The 19,280-nt window shown below is 36.7% G+C and overlaps 1 protein-coding gene across 4 annotated transcripts in view; it reads right to left on the bottom strand.

The window, feature by feature from the left end:
- Positions 1-1,125: 1,125 nt before the first annotated feature.
- ctrip (E3 ubiquitin-protein ligase ctrip) overlaps positions 1,126-19,280 on the bottom strand; it is a 33,948-nt gene continuing 15,793 nt past the window's right edge. For 2 of the 4 annotated variants that reach the window (XM_075289064.1, XM_075289063.1), the window contains exons 4-12: positions 13,449-15,515; positions 10,062-10,202; positions 5,387-9,249; positions 4,972-5,311; positions 4,088-4,899; positions 3,360-4,019; positions 3,090-3,278; positions 2,819-3,020; positions 1,126-1,864 (exon numbers count right to left, since the gene is read on the bottom strand). In XM_075289064.1, the coding sequence (XP_075145179.1) occupies positions 1,407-1,864; positions 2,819-3,020; positions 3,090-3,278; positions 3,360-4,019; positions 4,088-4,899; positions 4,972-5,311; positions 5,387-9,249; positions 10,062-10,202; positions 13,449-15,515 (8,732 nt within the window). In that variant the 3' untranslated portion in view covers positions 1,126-1,406. The remainder of the gene's footprint in view (positions 1,865-2,818; positions 3,021-3,089; positions 3,279-3,359; positions 4,020-4,087; positions 4,900-4,971; positions 5,312-5,386; positions 9,250-10,061; positions 10,203-13,448; positions 15,516-19,280) is intronic. The other 2 variants (XM_075289066.1, XM_075289067.1) reach the window with 2 other exon arrangements.

Genomic DNA, 19,280 nt, shown 5'->3' with positions numbered 1-19,280 from the left:
TAAAAAATATTTAATTGATTCAACATTTTTTTTTTAAATTGAAACAAAAATCTATCACAAAAATTAATAGTATAAATTAATTTTTTAATTAGATTAAATAATTTTTTAATTGATACTATCATTTCTGTGATTGAAGACATTTCAATTAAAAAATTAATTGGATCAATTAATTTCGTGATTGAATCAGATTTTTTTTTGTGTGTAGTAACAAGTACTCAAAAAATAGTCAGTAACGAGTACTAGTAATCATATACTCGTTACTTTCCCAGCTCTACCACGTTACCCAAAAAAAAAACAAAATCACAATTTTTTTATAATTTTATATTGGAAACATGTTGAAATTCTTATTCGTATTATTATTATTATTTGCATAAATTGAAAGTTTTGCAGTGGTACAACTAAACATTAATTTATTAAATTGTTGTATGTATATATATTTTTGCGTTGTTATAAAGAGATAATTTTAAATTAATATATAAAGCCACGTAACAAAAAAATCTTAATATAAAGATAATAATAATAATATGTAAAACTTAAAATAAATAATAAATGAATAAAAATAAATTGTTTGTTTTTTTTTACTTGAAAGAAATAATAGAATTCAAATTATTAATTCAGCTGTTGCTTGAAGGAAGGTGAAGGGGAAAAATTAAACGCAATAAAACGTATGAAAAACATGTACAACAAGAAAAAAAATATTTAAATTCAACTACATTAATTTTAATGGTTACCCTTTCTAAAAAAGTCTTATGATTATGGGGCATGATTTCCTTCTAAAGATTATTCTTTAATGGGTATAGCTTTATTACATTTCACATATAGTTTCACATCTTCATGATATTCAATCGATTTGAAAGGGTAGTATTTTAGATGGAGTGGGGGAACAGGATCATAGGGTGAAATAACAGCATTTAAAGTGCCGATGCTTTTATTTAATATTTTTCATTATTGTATTTATATTTATTTAATATATAGTATATATAGTTATGTATAGTAGTATATAATATTTAATTTTCATTTTAATATAGATATTTGTTTGTTTTTAAAGGGAATTGATTGGTGGCTGGTTGGTTGGTTGTTTAATGGATAATTTTTATGATACTATCAATAATTTTAGACTGCAAGTTGTTGTTTTTTCGTTACTATATTATTAATTTGTATTTGTGTTATTATTTATATAGCATTTATAAATTTGCTCTAACAGCAACATCACCGTTTTTTAAAAACAATATGTATGTAATTAAAAAATTAAATTAAAAAATTATCACCATTTCTTGTTGTTGTTGTTTGTTTATATTATTTTGTTTTTGTTTGCACGCGACAAAAGAAATTCTTTTTTTTTTCAAACTAACGAAGAAAACTGTGCGTTTCTCTCGCTTTATAATATACGATCTTCCAGCTCCAGCTTAAGACAAATGGAACGACATGCTTCCCTCATTGGCGGCCACTTTCAGTTTCTGCCTCATTACTTCACGACTCGAATAATCGGGAAGTTTTAGATAATTTACACATGTCATCACTGAGGGCAAATACTCGTTGGGATTTTGATTCGTATCTAAGGTCTTACGTACTATAGTTAGGGGCGGTGTTAGAGCTTTGAAGCCGCCCGTGGGTAAGCGTGGCGAACCTGTAACAAATTGCAAAAATGCTCGTTGTTCGTCGCGTGTGTATGTGGAGAGTATGTCATAGAGGAATTGTATGGCTTGAGAATCCTGGTTGAAACCATGATCAGTGCGACAGCTTTCTTGTAACATTTTGACATCCCACCGTTGATAAGTGCCATTTATACTGCCACAAAATACATTCTCCAATTCTTCAGGATAGAACATACGCAAACGATGTGTGGGGAATACAGTGTCAAAACCTGAAATGGAATAAAAAAAGACAAAATAAGAATACATTCGATTGTGTTTTTATTTATTTTATAATATTGTCACTTTTGTATTTTTAAGTCACTCAGTGGCGGATTTCGAAAAAATTAGGTATTAAATATTTTATTGCTAGTAAAACCTTAAATTTTTGTAATTGATGATGATCCCAGTAAAAACTAAAGTCAGCCGACTATAATGCATCATACATCATCCTACTGCATAATAGAGTTCATTACTGCCACCATATCTTTGGAATACCCCCAAGATTTGTAACAACTTTCAAACTAAAGGAACAAATTTTAATATACAAAGAAAAAAATTTCACGAACATTTTTCCAATTAAAGTATTAACTGAGTTTTAAAAACATTCAATTAAAAATGTAATTAATTCAACAAATTTTTTAATTGAAACAAAAATTAATAGTATCAATTAATTTTTAACTGATAATATCATTTCTGGGATTTGAAGACATTTCAATTAAAAAGTCGAATCAGTTTTTTTTTGTTTGTTTAAGGTTATCCAAGTCAATCGCTTCCGAAATTATTAGAAGTCTTACATGACCACATCCTATATAAAAGAGAAATCCAAATTACATTTGTATGGAAAACCTGGATTTCCCGCTGGTACAGGATGTTTGGATTGATGGGGATGGAGTCTTGGTTCCTCTGCAGCCAATATTAAGCAACTAAAAAAATTATAAAAAGTTTCATCATCGGTTAATCGACCGATTTGTGACCGATTATCGATTTTTGTCCGAATTTCGATTTTTAGGTCGAGGATCGAGCTATGAAAAATAGTATTGCTTGTGGTGTCCTTAACTCAAATCTCTCAAAAACTATTCAGTTGGAAATAATTAAAAAAATAACGCCTAAGGTAAGCAATTGTGTGCAAATTGAATATAAACGACAATGTCTATATAGGGACTCAGAACGAGAATAAAACTTACCTTCTTTCAATGCTTCAAATTGTTTCTGTACACCTTCAACAAGGAACCAATACGTAACTAAGCTAATATATTGATGTAAATTATGTACAGTTACTGGAGTATCACGACCGCCACGACACAATTCAATATTGGCATGGCCAGGCAAAACAAAATCTAAACCTAAATCAGCTATGGGACAACCATCCAAATCCAATGATTCAATCTGCAAAAAGGTAAAAAGAAAAATATTTTCTTAGAAGCGACTCTCTTGTGAAATTGCAATTTCGCTTACCTTTTCAGTCTTTTCCATAGCATCTATACTTGTATCAGCCAAAATCATTTCACGTTGATGCACAACATCCTGCAAACGAACCAATGTCTGTTGCACTTCAGGAGCAACGCGCGATAGATCCGCCAAACCCACCGAATGTTCTTCATTTAAAATCCAACGATAAAATGGAATAGAAAATGGCAGATCCAACTGTAATTCCAAGAATACAATAAACAAATTAGTCAACCACTATCATTTGGGGGGTTTTTGATCATTTATGTTTTTACTCACCATTCTACTATCCATGACGGCTTTGGCCATAAATTTGCCCAAAAATTTGAATTTTGATTTCACTTTTGATACATGTGGTAGTTTTGATGATTTTCCCAATGGCAATGGGAATAAACCATGGGCGGTATTCACATAGGTTATCGGAGGTGGTGTTGGGCTCAATTGTATCGTAGGTGTGGTGGCGGTTGTGATTGTTGTTACAGCAATAGGATTATCCAGCAGAGGCATTGAAAGATCTGCTTGCTGTTGATGCTGCTGTTGATTCTGGTCAACATCGTTCTGTTGCTCAATTAACATGTCCAAGGCATCATCACCCGTTTGGGGAGATTGCTGTTGATTATTAATAGAATTATTGGTGGCAACTAAACTACTACGAGTGGCGACACCAAAACTGTCTCTATTATTACGACTCGAACTTCGCGTAGAAGCAGCAGTGGGGCTAGGAGTAGTCTGGTTTGTGGCTGTATCACTGGTCTGTGTGCTCGTATCTTGTGATTCCTCAATGTGCAAAGTAGCGCTTGTAGACTTGACGACATCTACTATATTGGCAGAGTTTTGTTTGTAACTATCACTACCGTTCCATAGACCCAAATCGCTGCGTTGAAGTTCAGCAGAGACTAAAGCATAAAATTCCAATGTTGGACCCAATCCAGTACCGACCTAGTATGGTGACAAACTCTCAAGTAAAATCAATAGATCTTGGCAAGGAATGTGTGTTCTGAACTCACCTCGTTTTCATATTGTATCTCAAGCAAAGCCTTCGAATGACCAAAATCTTGTATTAAATGCTCAGCCTGCTTTAGGACATCCTGTCGCGATATGGCCCGTTTACGGCGATCCAATCGTGGGGCCACTCGTTCGGACGATTCTACTGAGTTCAAATCTGGTGTTGTATCCAATAGACGTTGCAAAGCACGATCCCTATCAAAACTGGTGGCATAGAATAGTAAATGCCTAGTCTCGAATGGGAACAAAAATGGACAGGCCATGCCGATTTGTGGCAACCACTGAGGTAAATTACCAGTCATTATGACCAATGGATCCTGAAGTTGGCGATTTGCCTTGGCCGTAATTTTGGGATGGATAAATTCTGACTGTGGAATTATTGTTTGGCGGACCACACATCCGTACAAATGTTCCCAATGTCGATTTAAGGCATTTATGACACGTAGCATACACAGAGCATCGAGGGATGCATCTTGTACGCTTGTTACCAAATCCGCAGGCAGTGTATTGGAGAGGAATGGTTTAAGAGCCGATATTACACTGGGAGCAATACCCTCGTGCCACAGTTCAGTTTTCTTCCGCAAAAGTTTCGATGAGGATTTGCTGCTCTTTTTACTGGAAGATGATCCCGATGCTGCCTGTGAGCCGCTTGAAGAGGCCAGAGTACCACTTCCGTTCTGTGATGAGGAAGATGTTCCCGCACCAGCTATATTCGATTTGCTATTGGTACTACCACTAGACGATGCCGCAGTGGGCTCCTCTTCAACTGGTCGATAGTAAATCGTGTGTTGTTGGACCCAAATACTAGCATTGCCTATAAAATAAGAAAAAAATTGAATATTTTAGATTTTGCACGCTATTAGGGGCAAATGTTTGCGATATTTACCCAAAGGTGTTTCCGTATCGGTGTCTGTTTCCGATTGATCATTAACCAAAGGTGAAAATTGCTTCACAGCTTGATACACAGTCATATTGTAGGGTAGAGGGTGTTCACCAATCAAGAATTGCAATTTATGCTTGAACCCACTCTGTGACATAACCACGGCGGCCACATTATCATCCATATCTTCTTCTGAATCTTCATCCGAGTCTCCTCGTATTCCACCATAGCCCCGAACAACCAGGTAACGTTCAATGGCTTGAACCATGGCAAGAGGATCAATTTTAACAGTACCTCCTTTCCATTGTCGAAGGTTATTGCAATCCGGATGACGTTGTAGGTTACACTGCAAGGGACATTCAAGTAAACGTCATAGGGGTAAATGGAATTGAATATAAATATCACTAGGGATAACACTCACCTTTAGTTGATGGGTATTGAAAAATTTCAAAGCGCTTGTATTGGAGCGACCTCCTCCGGGTCCAGCAGGGAAGTCATGCACTTTAACCGGGAACTGTTCCAGTTGTGTAACACATGCATTCAATTTAGCCACAAAGGCTGAGAATGCGGCGGGATCGATTTGTGGTAGAACTCCAACTTTTACCATTGGCTCCAAGGGTAAACTTGCAAAGACATGCATAAAAGTACGAAGTCGTGCGTCGCGGTCCACTATACCCTCTTCTGATGTCATAAAGTTTAGCATTGCCTTAATAAGACCTGAATGGTTAACTTCAAATGGTGATATATCGCTTTCCATTAAAATTGATTTCAGCTCTAGCAGAGCTTCCAAAATATCTGAGAAACTTCCACTAAGCTTCGATATGACCGATGATAGACGTTGCAAGACGTTGGTTGAACCTGAACCACCTTCGGTACCAGAAGACGATTTCGATTCGGGTGAAGCATAACGTTTGATAAACGAAATGGCTTGCTCACGTATCCATTGGCGGGCTTTCTCGCGGTTTCCAGCTGCGATCAGATTGGCCTGTGATATACTTTTACTTATATTTTGGGCAGCCAATGATGACGAGCAACCGGTCATTGAGTGGCCAGCACTTGAACCGGCATTATGGCTATGATGAGAACTTGTACTACTGCTGCTCGCTGATGAATCTTTGGTAAAACCTGAGTTAGCACTTGAACTACTGTGATGAGATCCTTGGCGTCCCCATCGAGCTGGATTAAGAGAAGCCAAAAATGACGACGTTTTTGATGTCGATGACTGGGACGTTGACGAGCCATGGCCGTGGCCCCCACTGAAGCGAACTTTAGTAGAGGTGCTTGGTGTGTTGCGTCCTAGGTTTGATGAATTGCCCGATGTTCCGCCTAAACTTGTGGCTCTCGTCAGTAATTCGTGTACAGCAGAAGACGTAGTGGCCGCACTAGATGTATGGGCTATATTGCCTGACTGCTGATCTTCTTGGCGCGATTTTGATCGGCTGGTCGACTGCGATTTTCTCTTCGGTGGGACTTTACGTTTTAACATATCACTCATTTTATGCTGCAAAGCGGATGAAGATGATGACGAAGAAGATGGTGGTGTTGATGTAGAAGCTGCATTCACTGTATGCGGAGCTGTGGACGAAGAAGTTAATGACTGATACTGTTGTTGTTGCGTAACGGCTACTGGTGGGGGTGGTTGGCTGTAAAGTACTGTTGGTGGAGGGGGAGGAGGTAACTGATTGTATGCCACGTATTTTGCTCCCGGTGGCGGCAAAGGTGGTTGCGCAGTAGTATACATAAAATAGTTTTGTTGTTGTTGCTGTTGCTGCTGCGGCTGATGATGAGTTGTCAAATGCGTATGGGGTGCAGGAGCTGAAGAGCTATAATGATATTGAATTTCCCCAGAATGCTGTTGCACCGATGCCGCTGAGTTGGATGTGTTGATATTCATAGCAATAGAACTAACGGGTATTTTCTGAGAGCTATTCGAAGATGAGCCCCCAGATCCGGATGGACTGCCTTGTTGTGCTGCTGCAGCTGTCAAAGCGTTCATAGCATGTGAAAAAGTTTTCATTGTATAGGGATGTTGGTGATGGGGCTTTGATGTATTTGGAGTTCCTGATGCCGAGGTACTTCCTTGGTGCGGCACCACATTGTCCATAAAGAAGGGATTCACTTGCAAACTAGATGCTGAAGCTGGTGCACTTTGCGATCCACTGGCAGACATATTGGTGGCCAATGGTTTGGGCGATGGATTCGAACATATGGGGTGGTTTGGATCTGTTAGTTGTGTTATTTGATATATTACACCCTCCCTACGGAAGTGAGTGCCGAATATTTCTGGCAATTTTTGCATAAGTATTTCGGCCATTTGCAGGGCACCCACGACTATACGCAAATCATTGCTTCCCAACATTCCAGCTATGTGACTCGATACCAGTTGATATTTCAACACTTCGCTTAGCAATTCGGACGAGGCATAGTAGACCATTCGTAGTAGAGCCCTCAAGCATTTGTAACGTACGTTGGGACCAGCCGACGAACTGTACACTTCATACAAAACATTGAATAAGTTTTTGATAAATTCTGCTGCCAGGCCGCGTTCCTCCTTCAAGCAGGCTATACGAGCATCAACAGAAGCACGTCTCTTTTGAGATGATGATGAAGAGGAGGGTGCCGACGACGAAGACGATGCCGTTGCAGTTGAACCTCCAGTAGCGGAGGCGGTGGCGGCAACAGTCGTACTCAGTGCAGATATAGCTGAAGCCACTGCCGAAGCTGATAAGTCCTGGCCCGCAGTTGATGTTGATGCAGTATTCGGTGGTGGCCTATAATTGGGATTGATTTTCCTTTGAACTGGTCTGGTAGTTCCCGTGTCCTCATTTATTTGTTGCATTGAGTGAAAATCTACGGTATATGTTCGTCCCAAAGTACTTAGGCTGAATTCATCCTCCGAATTTAAATGGGCTGCCTCGATCATACGTGAGTCTATGGCAGAATAATTGTGCCAAGTTCCTCGATCATCGCGCCATTGCCATTGCACTTGGTCTTGGGTATTTATTGTGGGTCGATCCAGTAGAGCGTCAACAACGAAAATACCATCTGTTGGAAGGCGAGGCATAAGCTCGCCGATCAAGCAAGTTATCTCGTACAATTCTGAGGGCGAACGAGACACAAGATCTACATGGGTAGAAGCAGATTTGGGTAATGGTTCAGCATTGCCGGTTAGAAGATACAATAGGGTTGAGGCGATGTCACTTTTCAACAATGAAATTGCCAAATCGGGGCAATTGCCACACATCAAACTGAGCATTCTGACCACAGCGGTAAAGGTGCCAGAATTGAGCAAGGCCGGTGTCACCACCAACAACTGTTGGCAATTTTTCAACAATTCTTTACTGGCAATCTCCTGCAAGCGCTTGGGATCATGCTGGAAACTTTCTACAAGCCGACAGAATGCTGAGCATACACTTTCAACGCACTTCTTGTCCTGCTGAGCCAGTAGGCGAGCTAAAAGCGGCAGGCTCTCCGACACAAAATGAAACTCTTCGTTGTGCAAATTCAAGCAGCAATTGGCTGTTATGGCCAAGGCAGCCCTTTGGGCATTTATAGAAAAGAAATCCAAGTAGGTTAAACAGGCCGAAACACCATTGGCCTGTAGTATGGCTTTATTGTGGCGCCGCGACAATATTTCCAAAGCTGTCAAACTTTGCTCTGCCACATCCATGCATTGGATCACTTGAAGCTTTTCCAAAAATACAGGCACAGCATCCACCACCGTGCCCGAAGAACGAGGTAAAGCTTCCAGCATATATGCCAAGGCCCTACAAGCATTGTTCATAATATCGAAATTGTGCTCCATACGCAATAGTGTGATCAGAGCAGGCACCACTTGTTTTATGGGGAAACCGGCCAAGGTATCCTCATTGCCCATGACCAACATCTGACACATTTCGATGGCTGCCTGCAATTGTTGACTCTCATCGTGTGATTGCAAGCCCTGCAGCAATTGTTGGGCTTTTGATGTGCTACTATTGCCAATGGTCCTGTGCAAAATATGTGTCATACGTGGTCCCAATGCACCAAAGAGATGCGGGGGCAGGCCGCGGGCCTCCAATAGAGCCTGCAGGCGTCCCACCTCACTGTCATCGCTCTCCGAATCGCCATGTGAATTACTATTGGCATTATTGGAGGATGACGTTGTGGTTGTTGTATTACCACCTCCGCTATTCGCCGCTGCCGTTGCGTTGGTGTTGTTTGCGTTGGCACCGGTTGCACTAGCGGAGTTGTTGGTAGCTGAAGACGTTGTGCCGCCCAAGGCGTTGCTTACGTTTAACGAAGCTGCAAAAGGAAGGGTACAAAATTCGTTGTTAGCATCAAGTGTATAAGAGTAAATACAAGAATGTAATGTCGGGTATATATTTTTACGAGTTTTTATTTTATTTTGGAATTATTATATTCGGAGTAGTAAGTATAGATTTATTGACAACTATAGACCAAACCTTCACCATTTGGATAATATTGTTTTAGTGATACCCTCTCTCAATTTTTCACGTGTAGTACATTTTGCTTTAAAACTCGAAATACTAAAAATTTCTATAGCTTAGGGAGCTACTAGCATTTACATCCAAATCTATCTACAGAAACAACAATGTTTGAATTCAGCTTTTTTTCTTATCTATAAACTTGTTTTGGTTACATTAAAATACAATACTCTTTTTTTTTATTCTGTTGGATAAAAATATAAAATAAATTAAATAAAACAAAGGAAACAAAGGAAAAATAGGTTTCTAAACTAAACAAATAATAATAAAACTACCAAATTATCAATAAAAAAGAAAAAGAAAGGAAAATTAAACAAAAATATAAATGTGCTGGCACCTTTTCAAAATAAAACATTTTGCTATAATTTTTGAAAAATATAATAAGAATTAAACTTGGTTTAAATCATATCGATAAATGAAAATGTGATGCGAACAATGAACCAATAAATGTGAGGGGGGCTAGGGGATTGTGGTGGTAGATGGTAAAATTATGGAAAAATAAATCACAAAACCATATAAAACAAAAAACGAAATGACCATTAAATGGTGAGCTTATTAGTCAGAGAAAGAGCTCAAGGATTAGAGTAGGACATAACAAATTGGTTTTACCTGTATTACCACCTCCTGCTTGTCCACCAGACGCAGATGCTGTATGAGATGTAGTTGGTGGTGGTTGCGATTGTGGTGGCGTTGTTCCAGTATTAGACTTTTGTTGTGCCATTAAATTATAGCTTAAGGCATCCGCAGAAGCTGATGGGGATTTTGTATTGATTTTTTTTATTGCGATTTATGGTGAAAAGGGCGTACGTGAAACGAGTATATGAGCAGAAACAATTTCAAGGGTAACGAGAAGAGCGAACGAGCGATTTTCATGAAAAAACATAAACATTATGTATTTTGAATAAGTTTTTTGGGTTAAATAAAAACTTAATATTACTACAGTAGAAAAAATATTAAACAGGCATGCAAAAAAAAGCAAAATAACCAAAAAATTAACATATAAAAATATAAAGTTTAATTTAATTTAAAAGTCCTAAATATATTGACTCGAAGCAGACTAGCACTTCATACTTAGGTATTTGATCTATTAAATATAATTTTCTATTTTCCATATTGATTGATATTGATATTTTTCTTATTTTTCCCCACCCCACCAAAAAAATCAACTTTCGAACTCTATCCAACCTATGGGAATGATAATATATACATATACAGAATTGATCCTGTAACCAACACCCATGTAGAAATACAAATTTACAAAGTTTTAAATACATAATGAAATCATTTCAGTTCAAAAAAAAAAAAAAAAAAAAAAAAAAAAAATATATATATATATATATATATATACTTTAGGTATCAATTTTAACTATAAATATTTTATATTTATTTATATATATATATATATATATATATATATATATATATATATATATATATATATATATATATATATATATATATATATATATATATATATATATATATATATAAATATAAAATATTTATAGTTAAAATTGATACCTAAAGTTTAAAATATTTTTGGTCATTAATTGGAAGGGAAAACATTTTAATTGAATTTTCTTCAATCAGGGCAATCGTAATAAAAATCACAATAGTCGATAAAAAATTTATTGAACAAACTAAAAATTTATAACAATGTTATTTTTTCCTGAATTGGCCAAAACCATTTAATGTTGAGGGCAAATGTTGGCCATTATTTTTTTTTAATTTAATATTTGTTGTCGATTTTCATAATTATTAATCGAAGTTTAATTTATCCGAATAATCGGAAAATACATTTTCCCTAACTTTCCCAAGTACGCAGTACTTGGACCTTAAATCCTTTGGTAGACTTTGGCAATTTGCCCATCCATATTAGATACCAAATTATCTAAAAATTATCAATTTGTAATCCTTTGGTTGACTTTGGCATTTTGCCATCCATATTAGATACCAAATTATCTAAAATTTATCAATTTGTAATGAGCGAAAAGATATATTGACAACTTTTATAAGGGCAATCAAAAAAATAAGATATGAAAGTAGTCTGTGAGAGCCGACTATTTTAAAAGAGTGACATGAATGTCATGTTTACCTTTTGTGCTTATGTGCCATTTCCAGCAAAATGAGAATGCAAAAGAATGTAGCACTACTTGTCATTCTGCTTTTCTATTCGATTCTTTTTATAAAGATGATACGATACTTCCAGAACAAATTATTTTATGACCAAAAGGCAAATAGTTCCATTGATCACAATTCATAATTGATAACAGCCCAATCCGCCATGGGCCCAATCGTTCTGAAGAACAATTTGCTTCAAGGAAAATATATAAACAACACTATGCGGAAAATTAGCAAGGTGTGTTGGAAGAACAGTGAAACATGTACATTCTGAAATGCGGGCACCTCTCAAACGTGGACAATATTGGTGAGACGTTTGCTATATTATTAACCTCTCTTAAGGTGTTCACACTAGAGCTCGACCGAAGCGGGTTTTTTTGACCGAAGCCGATGTCCGGCAAAAAAGTAATAATCGGCCGAAACCGATTATTTTCTTAAAATTTGTACTTAAAGAAATTTGGTGTGTTTTAGTTCAATATTAGAATATTTTTTCAGCAAATGCATAAATACAACAATAAAAGGTAATTCACTCCAGTAGTTTGATATTATAATGACAAAAAACGTATTTTTATAATTTTTTTTTTACGTTTTATTTGTACTGGGTGTTTTGACTGAGACTTCAAATTCAACACTTGGACAAATCAATATCAAATAAATTAGTCAAAAAGCTTAGGCTCCGGCCTCTTGACGCCGAAGGCCGATTCGTGGGCGATTATCGATTTTTGGCCGAATGTCGAAGCCGATGCTTCGGTCGAGCTCTAGTTCACACCAAATGAGGACAAGATTTTGGAGGATTATTCAGATAAACGTTTCTAAAAGAATTTTTTGCTATTGTGAGACACCCGTTTTCATTAGGAATTGATTTGCGCTCGGATTTGTCTACAGTGATAAATTCCATGACTTTAGAACTTGGGTATCATAGCAAATTTAGAATTCAAAAGGGTTCCTCGAAATAAATCATAGCACATATATTAGAAAAAATGGGAATTTTTCTTAAACAATGTAAAGTAAAAATTAAAAGACCATGAATTAATGTCAGATTTTATGTTGATGTTTATATCAAATTAGATCAAATTGGTCCCATAAACATTTTATTTTCATACTCCTTTGAAGCAATTGTGGTTTGAAGTACCTACACAAAAAAAAAAAATATTTTTGGTCTTCAATCACAGAAATGATAGTATCAATCAAAAGTCAATTAAAAAATTAATTGATCCAATTAAAAATGTAATTGATACTATTAATTTCTGTGATTAGATTTTAATTAAATTTATCGAATGATCTTAATGAGAAATATTTATTTCTCGCGTATGATTTTATATCATTACTGAAGAAATGCATAATCCATTAATTCATTGAAAAAGAAGTACCTATAAAAATAACACATTTTTTCTTTGCTAAATTGTAAAAAGCATTATCCTTATTTTATTATTAAAATATATTTTGAGTTCGTGAGAAATATTATTTAGTCACTATTCAATATTTTATACCAATAATCCATTCAGACCAAAGATTTAATCAAGAATTTTCCTAATGGAATATGTACCTATAAGACATCTCTATGAAAAGCCTTTGTTTAATCGGGCCTTAGGGGTATTTTGCCTATCGCAGAAGTTGCTAAACTACATGTCTATCATCATTAATTCTAATCAATCTGTTGTGCAATGATCTAGCTATTTATTGTCTAGTAATAACGATTACTGTGGCTCAATATCCCGAATCAAGAATATCCACGTGTATTCTTTCGTTTAAGGTTTTACCCCATTCTATTTATGAAGAGATATGTGTAGGAGTGTTGGCGCTTTAGTTTTTTTCTTTTGTTTTTTTCTCTATGATGTTTGATTCATTACAAAAAAAACAGACGTCAACACTTACCGGTATTTATTTTATTGGAATTTTGGTGTATAGTGGCCGGATAAGAATTGGGAGGAATAGTTGCCGGGGGCACGACAACGTTATTACTGGTGGCAGCACTGGATGTCGATGTCGATGCCGTTGTACCCAAACCACTGTTTCCTGTACTGTTGTTAGCACCCACTGTAGCACGATAGCTATACAGGAAACCTGGCTGAACCACTGTGGTCCTTTGTGGTGGCAAGACAACGTGGTGCTGATGGCTTGCTACAGCCGCTGCCGAATGCAATAAGTGAGTTTGAGGTTGTTGCTGTGCTACAACAACAACTGCTCCGCCAGGGGCGAGGTGAGGTGGGGGTATCGCTTGTGGATGCAAATGCGGGTGGGAATGGTGATTAGTGGAGGCAGCGTGATTTGCTCCCGCTACCTGTTGTGTTTGTGCGGTTAACAATTGGTGGCCTACAACTACGGGTAAGCTGGCTGCGTTATTTGTGGCAGCAGTACGGTTTGCAATAATACCTCCACCACTACTGCTATTACCGCCACTAATGCAACTGCTGCTCGTGCTGCCGTGATGTTGCTGGCCCTGTACAGAACTGACACAAGAACCCGTTTTGCTTCGTGAACTACGTCTTAATGTATGGGAATTTTGTTGTTGCTGCTGCTGTTGCTGTTGTTGGAGGTGATGGTGGTGTTGCTGTGAGAGGGGATGGGTTTGATGATGATGATGATGATGATTGCCACTAGTATTAGCACTATAGTTCGTAGCGTGATAGACAATATTAGTGTTTGTCGCTGTATCGTGAGATCCGCCACCAATAGGTATTGCACCGCCCAAAGTTAGTTCTATGGCCGTGGCTGCTGGGTGATTATGAGACAAATGTCCACCTGCCGCCTGATGTATCGGATGATTAAGACCTGCGGCTTGTGGCTGATGATGATAACGTGGTGCTGGATTAATTTGAGGACCAGCCGACAACTGTGCTGCGCCGGGAGGAGGTTGGACTTGGTATATCAATGGTGCACCCGTGACAATAGCCGGATTTGGGTTATTAGCTCCTGCAGAAGCCGCTTGGTAAGAGTTTAAGTTCAAATTTAATATAGCTGCCGAAGATGATCCCGTTGCTGCAGTCTGATAGGTTTGGAAAAAGTGTACTTGCTGAGTTTGATTCTGCGACGGTGGAGCTTGTAAATGAGAAGTTCCCGATGGTGGTTGATGGTGACCTGAATAAAATGTTGGTCCTGATGGCGTTTGCTGGCTCAAATAGTGTGGAGGGGGAGCTTGGGATCCCTGGCCTTGATGCGATTGCAGCAAATGAGCCGTATGACTGTGTTGTTGTGGGAAATGCGTAGATGTGGCAATGAGAGTAGGATGCAGTTGTTGCTGACTTTGAATATTATTGGAATGTACACCACTTGAAGAGAGTAGGGATGGTGGTCCAATAACAACACCTCCACTACGATTTAATAAATTGTGATTGTTAAATCCCCCTGCCGATGCAATACCACTGCTGCCGCCTACACCTCCTCCACCTCCTGCTACTACACCACCTATAAGAGCAGCTGCTTGACCCGAAGCACTTGTACCGGCTGTAGAAACTCCTCCAACAGTATGATGTACACCAATATTGTAATCTGTATTATTGCTAGCTGTGTTGGTGCTTCCACTGCCACCACTGCTGCGTGTTTGTCGTGCCCCCAGATTCGGGGCTCTATTGTAGCCCGTCGTTGTAGCTGTTTGTTGTGACGACCCAGAAGTATTAATGTCTTCGCGGGTTTCTTGTTCTTCCTCGCGTACTACCACTTGACTGGTAGTAGCGGCGATCGAAGTAGTGGACCTTGCTGTTGTAATGTATTTAGCGGGAATGTGTTTTTTAATTAAACTACCACTGCCCTTAAAGCGATGTCTTTGTCGTTGACGCTGTTGTCGCTGCTGATGATGGAGTTGTCGCTTTAAATTTTCCTGATTCGAGGGCTTTAAAGTATGGCGCCGTCTTCGTTTCAATAGACGTTTGCGTCTTTGTTTTGGCTGTTGTTGATGGGTGAAAAGACGTTGGTTACGATGCTGTTGGTGTTGTGGCCGTTTACCTTGATTTGAAATTGTTTTTTAAGGAATTTAGGGTCATTATTATTTGCAACACAGGGTAATAGAACTTATTATTTTTTTTTTGTTTTATTTATTATTGGGAAAGTTTCATTTAATGAATATAGATTGGGATTGGGTGGTATATTTTTTCAAACTTTTAATCACAATGAAAAACGTAAAATAATTTCTATTACTAAAGATGTTGTGATCAAATTATGAACGATTTTGGTGTGAAATATGTCAAACTTCAGTGAAACCTTCATTAAAGTGTCATATTTCATATCCAAATTTGGGGACATCGACTTTCGATATGGACTTCAAAAAACCTATGATATTTTTTTATGTCGTACCAACCAAGGCTTCTTTTTTCAGTATTAGACAAACAAAAATATTATATTATATTCTTAGAAAGCAAGTGAAATTATACATTATTCAAAGGGATAAATTGCTCAAGGAGCAATAATTATTCTCTTATTGGCATGACTTTTTGGGGATTTTACTTCGACTCCTAATGAGTCAAGTCACCAAAGATGCGAATAAATAAATGGCATAAAATATGAATCATTAAAAGATAAAAAAAAAATTACATGATTTACAACTGGTTGGAATACCTTTAGTTTAATTTAAATAATATTATAAAGCAGTAACCAAAATGGATTGCATCCTCTGTATTTTTTGGGGAAGAAAAAATTGCATATTACCATCATATTGCACCGTCTGTCCCTCCAACTAAATCAAGAGATTTGTTTTCCAAAAATTGATGAAGTCATTCGCTTACAATAAATATACATTATGAGGACGTCATTACAGTCTACTTTTCAGAGAAAGAAATCTATTTTTTGACATGTTAAAAATCAATGGACCAAGTGTAACTTGCTACACTTTCGGACGAAAAATTTGCACGTTGCCAAAATATTTGTTCTATTTTAGGTTAAGTACATATCGAGCAACCCTGGTTTTGTTTCGGACGTTTAGTTTCCGCTTTGCCTTTCTACAAATTCCTTTTAGGTACTTCAGATAAAATCAAATCTAAGTCGATTTCATTTCATATTTTAAACCTTAACATCTTTAATAATAAAAGAAATAAATTTTGCTATTATTTTCATTTATTTTATAAAACTCAACAGATGGCACAAAAATTAAATAATAACTAAAAAATCGAAATCATGATGCGATAGCCGGTATAAAAACATGTGATTGGTTTCTAAAACGTCTATATAAAAAAGGTAAATATCATGTAAATGATTTCTTGCAAGATGTTTGGGTTCACGTAACATCGACTGCCAGAGCTGCCACCTCCGTTGTTTTTTATTATTATTGAAAATTAAAGCTATTTTGTATTAAATTATGGTATTAAGATTTTCATGATAAGAAATGTGGATATTTTACAGCCTATCTAAAAAGAGCCTATAAACCTAGAATAATGTTTCCAATATTTTCAATTTCAGACAAGGAAAATTAAGTTTTTCAAATATAGTATAAATATAGTAAAAGTACAACAAATGTGTTTTAATTCACTGTTAATGGGCGTTTGTTATAAAACAACAACAAGCATTTCTTATAAAGAATTAAAATACAAAAAAAAAAAATATATATAAAAAATACAATTTTATGATCATAGTTACTGGAATGCAAAATGATTTATTTATGTTTTCTTTGTGATGCAGAGGAGAAGGAGTAGATTGCACGATTATGGTGATTGATATGTATATATGTAATATGGGCTTTGTACATATAGATGGTTGATATCGATGGGTTTGTCAATGCAAGTGAATAGATGTATGAAGGGATACGACATTTACAAATCCAAATGCAGTGGGCGGCGATAAACCAAATAATAAAACAAGTATATATGATGATCATATAGATAATGGAAAACAATAATTGGTTGTCTTTGTTATTAAAGGGTCTAAAATTTTGTTTCAGATTATTATACCTTGCCAAATCGAGAAGAGTGTTGTTTTTAGGGGAATTTCGAGAAATAGTAATATTTAATACATATTTTCTAAATGATATAGAGAAAGACTGAATGAATATTCTTTTAACTTTAATTAGCAAAATTGTGGGATTTAAAAAAGGTGACAGCACTGTTATACCGGGGAAATCTAAACAAATATACGGGAGAGGACCTAGACTAATATTGCATGGACCAATTCTAAGAAACAAAAGATTAATTGTATGGCTTCATACATATATACATTTTAAATAACAACTATATACATGTATACATTTAGGAAAAAACAAAACTAATTTTGAAAAATATAAAAACTAAAAACACAGAAATATTTATTGATTTTTCACATTTCATTTTATTTTAAATTGTAATTCAAACAAAAGAAAAACAGTATTTATTATTACGCTTTACAGTATCCAAGGTTCTTAACAAAATTTAACATTGCACAAATACGAGTAGCCGAAACACCAAACCTGGCATTAGGTGGCCAAACACAAGCAACCATCCGTCACCCATCCACCCACCCAATCCCATCGCATGTAATCAAAACTTTGATAGAAATCATAAAATGTGTTTACTACCTCGCCGTCATATACAACAAGCACTTTTATGAGTGAGTTGAGGTCAGCTATTGAAGATTAATAAACAATAATAGGCGAAAATTATACTACCTGTCAATTATTTCGAAATCAAAATCATCATTTACCTGTACTCTATGCTTAATATTGGCTTAATTTGAATATGGACATGTGGCAATGTAAAACAATGTCATTGGCTATTAACTTGATAATAATAAAGTTGCATTTGTTATCCGATTTAAAGGGAGCCACCGTGGTGCAATGGTTAGCATGCCCGCCTTGCATACATAAGGTCGTGGGTTCGATTCCTGCTTCGACCGAACACCAAAAAGTTTTTCAGCGGTGGATTACCCACCTCAGTAATGCTGGTGACATTTCTGAGGGTTTCAAAGCTTCTCTAAGTGGTTTCACTGCAATGTGGAAAGCCGTTCGGACTCGGCTATAAAAAGGAGGTCCCTTGTCATTGAGCTTAACATGGAATCGGGCAGCACTCAGTGATAAGAGAGAAGTTCACCAATGTGGTATCACAATGGACTGAATAGTCTAAGTGAGCCTGATACACCGGGCTGCCACCTAACCTAACCTAACCTAACCTATCCGATTTAAAAAGGCTTCTTTTCTATCCGATCCAGTTCCGGAAGGCTTAGTGATTTCTTGTGACCTAAACATGAAATTTCTATACGTAGATATTACGGGCCAAAACTAACACTTTTAACACATCAAGTATTTTCTAATAACAAGTACTGCCCGGCCGACTCCAAGTCTAAATTTAAAGTATGCACCAAGTGAGCGGGCTGCCACCTAACCTATATAGAGGAAATATGATGACTTATGAGAAAGACGTTGGGCTTCCTCTGCGGGATGCAAGCAAACCAAATATATATGGGACGAAAAAGAGTAGTAAGAACTTTGAAATTCTAATGACAAGGCGCTGAGAGAATTTAAGGCATTATAGCAGTACATAACACACTTGGAAAACACATGGTAAGTTTTGGATTAATTACTTGGTTATATCTGTGCTTAGTGCTTGCAAGCGGAGACTATGGAAGATTCCTATGATTTTCTGTGTCATTATCCAGCATTATCATTTAGTAAGAAGAAACTTTTCACGCCACTATTGATTTTCCATTGCAAATCAAAATAATACGAGTGTATTACAAAAACAAAAAACTACTTCATCTCACATCCTCCCACCCCAAATGCCAAGTGTTATTAAATAAAATTCCAATTATAAA

The sequence above is a fragment of the Haematobia irritans genome, chromosome 1 (genome assembly GCF_050003625.1).
Source record: "Haematobia irritans isolate KBUSLIRL chromosome 1, ASM5000362v1, whole genome shotgun sequence".
Lineage (NCBI taxonomy): Eukaryota > Metazoa > Arthropoda > Insecta > Diptera > Muscidae > Haematobia > Haematobia irritans.
This window is presented reverse-complemented; position numbering and strand designations above follow the sequence as displayed.